Source organism: Protopterus annectens, chromosome 8.part1, assembly GCF_019279795.1.
Source record: "Protopterus annectens isolate FY-2018-M chromosome 8.part1, PAN1.0, whole genome shotgun sequence".
In the NCBI taxonomy this organism is placed as follows: Eukaryota; Metazoa; Chordata; order Ceratodontiformes; family Protopteridae; genus Protopterus; species Protopterus annectens.
The window spans coordinates 356666160-356677419 of NC_056742.1; the positions used below are offsets into that span (position 1 = coordinate 356666160).

The 11260-nt window shown below is 40.1% G+C and overlaps 1 protein-coding gene across 1 annotated transcript in view; it reads right to left on the bottom strand.

The window, feature by feature from the left end:
* The window catches only part of WDR59 (WD repeat domain 59), a 1485413-nt gene extending 1474493 nt beyond the window's left edge, over positions 1-10920 (bottom strand). The window contains exon 1 of the mRNA XM_044081604.1: positions 10744-10920. Coding sequence (XP_043937539.1) covers positions 10744-10920 — 177 coding nt within the window. The remainder of the gene's footprint in view (positions 1-10743) is intronic.
* Between the last annotated feature and the right edge of the window lie 340 nt (positions 10921-11260).

Consider the following 11260-nt stretch of genomic DNA (forward strand, 5'->3'; position numbering starts at 1 on the left):
CTCTTGTAGGCCTTCCCTTTCACTCTTACTGGTACTAGTCTGTCACAAATCACTCATGACACTCTTCTCCACCCACTCCATCCTACCTGTATTCTCTTCTTCACCTCTCTTCCGCACTCACCATTACTCTGAACTGTTGATCCCAAGTACTTAAACTCATCCACCTTCGCCACCTCTACTCCCTGCATCCTCACCATTCCTCTCTCTCATTCACATACAGATATTCTGTCTTAGTCCTGCTAACCTTCATTCCTTTTCTCTCTCTAGAGGAAATCTCCACCTCTCCAGGGTCTCCTCCACCTGTTCCCTACTCTCACTACAGATCACAATGTCATCTGCAAACATCATAGTCCACGGGGACTCCTGTCTGATCTCGTCTGTCAACCTGTCCATCACCACTGCAAATAAGAAAGGGCTCAGAGCTGATCCTTGATGTAATCCCACCTCCACCTTAAACGCATCCGTCACTCCCACCACAGGCCTCACCGCTGTCACACTACCCTCATACATATCCTGTACCACTATTACATACTTCTCTGACACTCCTGACTTCCTCATACAATACCACAACTCCTCTCTAGGCACCCTGTCATACGCTTTCTCTAAATCCACAAAGACACAGTGCAACTCCTTCTGAACTTTTCTGTACTTCTCCATCAACACTCTCAGAGAAAACATTGCATCTGTAGTGCTCTTTCCTGGCATGAAACCATACTGCTGATCACTAATCACCACCTCCCTTCTTAACCTAGCTTCCACTACTCTTTCCCATAATTTCATGCTGTGACTGTGACTTTAATCCCTCTGTAGTTACTACAGATCTGCACATCACCCTTATTCTTAAAAATCGGTACCAAAACACTTTTTCTCCATTCCTCAGGCATCCTCTCACTTTCTAAGATTCCATTAAACAATCTAGTTAAAAACTCCATTGCTAAACACCTCCATTCTTCCACAGGTATGTCATCTGGACCAACAGCTTTCCGTTCTTCATCCTCTTCATAGCTATCCTTACTTCCTCCTTGCTAATTCACTGCACTTCATGATTCACTATCCGTACATCATCCTACCTTCTCTCCCTCTCATTCTCTTCATACATCAACCTCTCAAAGTACTCTTTCTATCTGCTCAACACACTCTCCTTGCTTGTGAGTACGTTTCCCTCATTATCCTTTATCACCCTTACCTGCTGCACATCTTTACTAGCTCGGTCCCTCTGTCTAGCCAGTCGGTACAGGTTCTTTTCTCCCTCCTTAGTGTCCAACCTTTTATACAACTCTTCATACACCTTATCCTTAGCCTTCATCACCTCTCTGCCATGCACCTCATCTCCTTATACTCTTGTCTACTTTCTTCATCACTTTGACAATCCCACTTCTTCGCCATTCTCTTTCTCTGTATACTCTCCTGTACTTCTTCATTCCACCACCAGGTCTCCTTGTCCTCCTTCCTCTTTCCAGATGTCACACCAAGCACCTTTCTAGCCATCTCTCTTACTAGCTCTGCTGTAGTTACCCAGCTACAGCTTCTTTCGATTTCCCCAATTTGCTGCCATTATCACAGACTTAACAGTGCTTAGTTTCATTCCTTGTGCCTTCAGATTTGCATTCCATTCTCCTATCCTTTGCTGAAATTCTAGCTCAGAGTGCCTGTACTGCCACATCATCTGCATACAGCAGCTTTGTTGATCCATCCCCTCCAACCGGTTTGCTAATGTAGTCCATTACCAATATGAACAGCAGTGGGCTCAGAGCTGAACCCTGATGTACACCCACTCTCACTGGAAAAGCCTCTGTGAGGCTGAACACTGAAGTCATTGGGTCCTTGTGCATAGCCTGCACTAATTCTACCAATGTTTCTGGGACTTCAAACCACTGCAGTACTGCGCAGATCAGCTTTCTTGTGACCTTTTCATATGCTTTCTCCAAGTCTAGGAATGCCCAGTTGGACTCTCTTATCATCTCTAGCTTCCACTCCAGTATCTGTCTCAATGCAAACATTGGGTCAGTTGTGCTGCATCCTGATCCGAATCCAAACTGCTCATTTCCCATCTTACATTCTACTACTCTTATTATCCATTTATCAATCACCCTCTCCAGAACTTTCATGCAATGTGATAGGAGTTTGATGCCTCTGTACTGCCCATAGTTGTGGATGTCCCCTTTGTTCTTGTACACTGGCATGGGTATGCTTATTCTCCAGTCATCTGGGATACGCCTTTCTCTCCACACTGCTATTAGTACCCTCAGGAGGCATTCCTCCCCTATCTCACCCAGTATCTTTATCATATCTGCGGTGACTTCATCTGAGCCTGCTGCTTTCCTTGACTTCATCTTCCTTCGTGCTGTTCTTACTTCTTCTAGGGTGGGCCCCTCTTTTTCTCTCATCGTAGGCTGTTACTGGGGCAGTACAGCTTTTGAGGGGTTTTCTTCATTCAGAAGCTGCTGGAAATACTTCTTCCATCTGCCATGTCCTCTGGACTGGTGAGCAGGTTGCTGCTGGCATCCCTTATGAAGGGTGTCTGACTATCTTCTTTATCTTTCTGTCTTTGCCGTGCAACCTGATATAGTTTCTTTGTGCTCCTTACTGAGTCACTTTCCAGAAGTTGGAATAGTGCCTCCGATGTCCTATTCTTTGCTATTGCAACTTCTTTCTTAGTCAACCAGTAGCCCTTCCTAGCCTGGTCAGCCTTTTATATCTCCTACTTCTTCCTGCACTCAGTCTTTCTTTTGATGACTTCCTGGACTTGTGCATTCCACCATCAGGTTTCCTTATGCACCTTATTTCCACACCTGGCTCAGCCACATATCTTTTCTGTAGTCCTAAGACATGCTGTTTTTAGGTACTGCCATTCTTCTTCAACTCCACCTATTTCCTCCTCCTCTTGGGGTGCTAGAGCCCTGAGTAATTCCTTGAACTGTTGTGCTTTCTCTCCAGTCAACTTACAGGTCTTCAGCCTGGTCTCTTTTGACATTAGAGCCTCCTCTGACCACTGCTTGCAGCTGATTGTGGCAAATAATGGTTTATGCTGTGGACCAACTGTTTCACTGAGGATGACTTTGCAAGCATGGATTCTACCACAGTGCCTTTTCCTTATCAGGAGGAAGTCTAACCGAATTGCATGTTGACTACTCTTGTATGTCCTGGCGAGGGAAAGGGATGCTGTATGTGATCTTGTGAACATCTCTCTTTCTGAACCATGTATTGGCTACTATCAATCCATTTGCCAGACAGAAGTGTACAGCGGCTTCTCCTCCTTTATTCCTGTTGCCCCACCCATGTGGGCCCAAGAAGTCTTCATATCCTGTTCTGCCTGTCCCGATATGTGTATTCAAGTCACCCATTAACACCAATTCATGTTGTCCTGCTTTATCCAGTAGGTCCTGCAACTGCTGTCTGAATGCACTCTTTTCATCACTACCACAACCCTGATGTGGGGCACAGGATGAGAATCATTACACTTGAGTCTGACTGCCATGAGTCAGTCATTAATTCTAATGATATCCCTTACTGCCTTCTGAAGCCTCTCTCTCACCACAATTCCTACACCATTTCTAGCCTGCCCTCCACCCGAGTAGTAAACTCTGGATCTCAAGCCAAGTGGCTTTGCTGCAATGCCCTTCATCTCATCTCTTGGAAACATAGGATGTCCAGCCTCCTCTGCATCATCATGTCATCCACTTCCAAGCTGCATCCTGTCAGTGAACCTACATTAAGCGTAGCAATTCTCAGTTCATGTTTGGCAGGCTGGTTGGATTTACATCCAGCTTTCACTCAACAGAGCTATCCCCAGGTAACCCAGGCTGGGCAACTAGACACTGGCCAGCCAGTAGCTTATTGACCCAGGGCTGCTTGGCTTTACGGCAGGCACACACTGGCCAATAGTGGCGCATATACCCCTCCCACAGTTAACAAGGGTCCCTGGCGTGGGTCAGAGTAGGCCGGGTCCTCAACCCACTTATCACCGGTAACTACCCATGCCCATTTTTGGCAACATTAGTCAACATGACCAAATCACCTACAGCCATATTTTACACTGTCGAGTGGCTAGCCCTGCCACGCTGTCTGTGATCCGTATTCTCCTATCTTGGGGATACTGCACACCACAGTAGATGCCCAAAGTGGTTGGTCTGTACACCTCTTCCCCCTATAGGGCACCATGTAGAATCTGTGCTGCTGCCCACAGCTCCATTCATTGGTGAGTTTGAAATGGAAACACTCAGCATGTTTTTCGGACATGGGAGAAACCCCACGGAGACACAGGGAGAACATGCAAACACCAAGCAGGCATTGGCCGGAGGTCAGGATCGAATATTGCACCTTGTGCATGGGTGGCGAAGACCTTAACCACTAAGCCATACAAGGATAAATTTGGAGCACCTTCAGCTTTTATATTATATTGCATGTGGTATGGCATGAAATGTCCTGGCGAGGGAAAGGGATGCTGCATGGACAGCTAGCCACACAGTCTACAGCCTGATTAACACTCTCAAAGAAGTTCACAAGATTCATTAGACAGGATCTGCTGCTGACAAAGCTAAACTGCTGGGCGCAGATTCTGATAAGATTTTTAATACAATAATTAATTAGGTCAGTTATGATGCTTTCTGTGGCTTTACATACATGACTAGTTAGGCTGATAGGTCTGTAATGTCCAGAGTCAGTGACGGGGCAACCCTCATGAAGTGGCATCATAACATGTGTCACTCCAGTGAGACAAAGCCAGTTGCTATGCTTGGATTGAAGAGGTTGACGAGTAGATCTGCCAGTGTTTTATTGCTATTAATTAGGCAACTGGGTATGTTGGAAGGCCCCTTGAAAGAAGTACTCTTTGTTTAAGAGAGTACCTTCGGTATATCTTCCTTTGTGATGGCTAGTGAATTGAATCTATCACGAATAAGTGGTCTTGGAAAAAAATGCCACTGGGTTGAATTTGGCACCAAATTTGCTTGCCAGTACGTTGGCAGCATCCACCGTATCTGAATATGAAGTACACTTATTAATATGCTGTGAGCAATGTCAGTGTTATTTCTTATTTTTCTGACATAACTAAAGAATGATTTGCACTTGTTTTTAGTTTATATACCTATCCTGAATTTATAGCCTGCTTTCATTTTTCTGTTATCTTTTTTTTAGTTTCTTAGCTAGCTGTTTGATGTTTTCCTTATTTATTTTTTGTTCTGCTATACAGCTTAGGAGTGTCCTCCGTTTATTCCAGAGGTTATTAATGTTTGAGGACCACCATGCTTGTTTGATTTTATACTTATACCTGCCCATTTTTTTTTATTTAGCTGGGACTGTCAAGTTAACATATTTATCTAGCTGAGACTAGAACGTATCTGCATAACTCTTTGCAATATCAACTTTATGGGTAATATCATTACAGCCAAACTTGGAGATTTCATCACAGAACTGCAGGACATCTGTAAATTTATCATTCTTGAATTCTGTGATATTTCCTTCCTACAGTTTACTACTTTTGGTCTGCTTTGACCACTGAGGGGAATACCTTGAGGAGAGTACATACAGGTGTTAAGCTTGCTATGACCTTACATATAATCTGTTTGCTAGTGGGTTCACTAACAATCTGTTCCAAAGAGCTCTTGCTTATAAAATCTAAGAATGTTTGTGTATATCCTACATTAGGAGAATTAGTACTCCAATTAATCATTAAATAGGATAACAGCATTCCTACTTATGAAGAATTAATCAAGAATATTTAGGAAAACAATTTTACAATTTAAGAAGACGTAGGAATATTATGTGGTTTTCTGAGAATGCAGTGGGGATGCTGAAGCATGTTATTATTTGACAGTTGATCTTATTTAGAGCAACCTGAACACAGCTTGTAGGTCTTTAGGTATCTATCCTAAAGTGATGTGGTATCTAATGAATATGGATATACCACAACAGTTTCTATGAGGTCTAAACAAGGTGGTAAGCATAAAATTCAGGTACTGAGTGTGTACTCTCCGGGCACCTAAAACAGGTTTCTGTAACAATGCATACAGGGATGTGCTCCAAATGCAGGAGGGCTTCAAGGTCTAATACTTTGCTGTTTAGACTTCTAGCATTAAGTATAGCCACTGTGATATGGTTCAGTGATTGATTTGTTTTGCACATTAAGTTGCAACGATCATCAGTTAAGGCTCAATGGGGGCAAAAAAAAACGTCGTCAGTACATGCAGAAGCTTTGGCATGAGAGGTGCAAAGCAAGTATGGTTAAGAATCTCACCCCATGTTGACACACGCTGCATCCCCTGGCCTGGAGTGACATCTGGTGTTTAGCCAGTTGTTAAAGACAATCATCTTTTCTTTATACTTTGGTATCATTTTGGTGATGAAATGACTTCACTCCATACTATAGTCTTTACTGCATTTGTGACATACATGGAGAGCTCTGTCATGCCTCTCTCCACATCCCTGGGGGTTTACGGCCTAGGCCTACTCCATATTCATATTTGTCTGGCTTAAAGGTCCGCAGGGCCCTTGTAAAGCCAATAATTTTGCCCCCCCCCCGAGGGATAGCTCATTGTCACCCTGTTTTTGTCCAGCCACGTGAAGATAGAATCTGTGTGCCTATGCCGTCACCAAATACTAGTACATTTATGTCTGAAGACTGCTTTGGTGTAACAGATCTACAGTGTGCTGCTTCCTGATTACTCTAGCTTTGCTTCCCCTAATCGGTGCTGTGCTTCTTAGTTTACACTAGGCCTTGCACGTGCTGGTCCACTGTGGCTTGGGCAAGGATTTTTTATGGGAAAACATATGTTAATGTAGTATGGGTATTGGGCACAGTGTAGTGTAGGTGAGTGTTGCTCATAGGATGGGTTTGTGAGAGTATGGCCTTGAATTTGGCTATGTACTTCTATCTCTCACAAAAAGTGATGAGTTAAGTAAAAGATCGTTATCTTTGAGAATCAGGAAATTCTTACATTACCCAAGTTTACCAAGTGCTATAAGGCTGACACAAAAGTCAATCAATCCTCTGTACACAAAGTGTGCATTATTACATCTTTTCTTATTTCCTATGGAAAATACTCACTAACTTCTTTCTAGTTCTGTATTCTTGCAAAACCTGCTAAATATAGTTCTGTGTTTTTTGTAAAAGCTTCCAAATATTGTTCTCTGTAAAATTCTTGTTCTGTAAATATTCTATATATTGTATAAACTCGAAATACTGTTCACTGTATAATTTTTGTAACAACTAATTATAACTGTTCTAGAGTTTTTCTCGCCGGGCCTATGCTGAAAATGGCCTACCACCCCAGTTGGACTATCCCAGTAAACAAAAATAAAAAAATAAATAAGAGGGTAGAGCTAGTTTAGGACCAAGGATGCAAGGTCTATCAAGGAAGAATATGAGAACATAGCAGTGCTTCGGCTACTGGATTAAGTACAAGTTCAAAGAAAAATAATAAAAGTACATTAATTTAGGCTTGAGCACTAACTTAACATTATACAGTAAATGTTCTACTCTAGCTTGGGTATAAGGTTAGTTTGTTGGATGTTAAGGGTAAATAACATAACAGTAATATAATAAATAAGATAGTTCCCTGTGAACATCTAAGGTATGGAGCAGCCTTTCTTCCGCATTTGTAGGTTCTTAAAAGAAGAGGGAGAGAGAGAGATGAATAGTTTGGCTTAAGATAAACATGGACATCATTTTAGCCAAATGAAGGATTACTTCCTAAGGAAACCTTATCTTTGCGGAAAATGAAATAAAACTGACCTACCACAACAGTTTGTGATTCAGATACTAATTGCTCTAACAGTGAACTGAAAATGTCATTCAGACACAGAACATTTTAAGAAACATCAACTCTATAGGAATGTTATGACATGCAATTTTTTAAATCTAATGTCACTAGAAAAATCAAATGGGGAATAAGGAGCAACAAGTTTTGAAGTGACAGCATTTTGTACTTGGGTACTATTGCAAACAGATTCAGAAAAGGAAAGATCCAGAACTGGTCTATAATAAATTTCTTACCTTGGTACCAAAAACATCCTGAAAGAAAACCTTTCCCCCAAATGAGTAGGAGAAAAAGCTAACACCCCAACAGGACTGACAAATGCAGGACAAAACTTCCTGTTGGATTTACAGCCACATCTACTCGTAGCTTTAATTAAAATGTCACTAGTCTGTCTGCCATCTTAGATAGTCATAAGGCTCTCTCTTTCATACCTGTTACTTTGACAATACATTCTGCCTTTACAACTAATTTTTGTTTTGAATTCATTTCACAGTTAAACAAAACTGAAAAATGTATGTAATCAGTAAAGTAGTAATTGCATTGGCTCTGCATAGATCAAAATTGTTTGATATGGTCAGGGCTATTTCTCTTAGTAGCCTTTTTCCACTTCATAACTTCCAATACCAATAATTACTATGTCCCTCACAGAATTACACTACTCGCCATATTCACAGTTTTTGGCTCAGCTCACTAAACTAAACATCATATTTCCTACAGGAACGTGTGCTCTTATAAAGAGCAAATGACAAATAAATGCCAAATTATTTCCAAACTAACAATAATTATCTAGTGGTCTATTATCAAACTGTTCCCATTTTTTTCTTGCTCTTCAAGAAAAGTAAAGAAAGTTAAAACCACCCCAACTAAATGCAGGGGATGCAGTTCACTGCACCTCTTCAGACCTTTTAGCTAATCTACTTGTAAGTAAGGAATGAAATGAATTTCTGGAGACAAAACTTACAGTTTTCTGCCAAACTTCCTTGCATTAGAAGAAGTTCTGATGGCTGCAACGGATTCATATTTCCAATAGAATTTTAAAGTTTCCTGGAAGCAAATATATTCCTTCATTTCTGAAATCAAATTGCTTCAGTTCTGACAGTAAATTCATCAATCTAACATCATATCACATCAGGAGGCTTAATAGACAGGTACAGGTGTTTTAACCTCCATGAGATCTACATTCCAAGTAATCATCTGGAAAATGGTGTATAACATGACATACAAGTGCAACAAAGCTATAGGTCCATATAAAACAGCAGTGTTATCTGTGCAGACAACACTGCCTGTCTCTAGGGTGGTATTCCTGACAACCAATTATTAGTACTTTGCATTTCCAACTGCAGTTATAACACGTCAGATGTTTAATGTTTCATTAACCATAAAAGACTAGTTCCACTTGCGTCTTTTCTTAACAGTCACAGCTGTTGACCAACACAGCTGAAAATGTAGCCCTCTTCAATTCAATTCCTCCCTAGAACTGAAAAAAATATATATTTTTGAGACTCTGTTTTCTGAGATATTTTAACACCTCAAAAAAATCACTCTCACTATCTTACAGAATTTTAATACATTTTCTGCAAAATAGCTACTAATGCGGCTTGCTATATCAACATGATCTTATTTTTCTTTAAGCCTTTCTCTTTCCCATAATCCATTTCAACTCTGCTTTACATGAGTCTTGCTAGACATAAGGAAGTAGTGGTTTACTCCCATGCCATTAACATGTAATGGGATCAATGTCAGTGACTATCTTACACACTTTTATTTCTTGAATGCCCCTTGTTTGTGTGCTTCTCAGGTCTTGATTTACAGTATACTAAAGAATTACACACAGGGTTGCCACCCCTCCGTTTTTTTTCCCCAGACTATCTGGAAATCAAACTGATTCTCCGGTAGTCTAGAAAACACTGTACAAACTCCGGTATTCTATTTCAAAAAGAAAAAAAGACTATCGGAGTTTGTAAATCAGCTGATTTACTAAGCTTTTTATATATATATATATATATATATATATATATATATATATATATATATATACAGAAAAGCATAGTAAATCAGCCTAAAGCAGGCAGCAGGAACATTGTGACATCACAAAATGGGTGGTATGTGGGCGGGAGAGGGGGTGGGGTGGGTGGGGTTACTGGTGACATGAGGGGTGTGGCTTTACTTCAGTTTTAGCCACGACGAAAGGTGGCAAACCCTAGTTACACAGCTACAACCAAAAAGGTAACTAAATTGCAGTCTTTTGCTCAAAGTATGTTTTTGTAGTTGAAAATGAATTGACAGTCCCCTCCTGCACTTTGGTAAATGTGTTGATATTTGACAAGCATTTTGTCTCTAAATGTCACAGACATCTTTAATACTACATTCAAGTCATTTGAAAATGTAAAGTAGTATAAACAAACATTTAAAGTTTAAAACTTAGTATTTCACTACTGTAATGCTGCTTATGTAAATTTGTCAAAATAGGTGACGACTGCCTTTGAACTATTGACTGATCTAATTGCTCTATTTTACTATGAAACTGATATATATACATATATATATATATATATATATATATATATATTTATACACACACACATATACATGTACATATATATATATATATATATATATATATATATATATATACATACATATACACACACACACACATATATATACATATATACACACACATATATATATATATATATATATATATATATATATATATACCAGACAATTCATGTCTTCCCTGTGAAGCAAGACCAAAGCACTACTTTCATAATATGCCCCACAAATAACACTACCAATGAAGCTCATCTCTCAAATACACAATCTGGATTCACCAGTACAAATAAAACAATGCCATCAGCAGCAACTGAGGAATCAACTGTAATGGCAAAAAGATCTTCATTTACAAACATGACCAGCAGAAAATGAAAAATAAAATATTTATGAAACAGCAACAAGAGGGACTTCAGCGATAACAACTACTTACAGAAGCTGCAAAGAAATGTGAGTACGTCTCATGAGGATTCCACTGTACAGTTCCAATGTCCCATTTGCTCTGGCGGGATATCTTCTTGTGCCCATCTGAAGGGGAATCCAAATTCACTATATACAAGAAACGTCGGCTACAAATATATAAATAAAATGGCACATTACTATTATGCATTCAGTGCATGATTACTCCTGCCTCTGTTTAGATACATTACTCATAGCTTTATGGCTTCTTGTTTAGTTCCAACTCCTGTGCAATACAGCAACTAGCTACAATTCTTACATCTCTCTAACTACTGTTTACCATCTTATTCTTCTACCTCAGTCTTAGTCTTTGCAGTAACAATATACTTACTTTATCACACTCCTGTCAGCGTCAACTGAATATTTTTTAATTTTTACATGAAATACTGCAACATGCTGTGACTAAAGAGGCCCCATTGGACTAGTGCACCTGCTGATTCAATTGGTAATGCTTTGTAAAAGTATGTACAGAGGACAAAGTGACAGCCTCT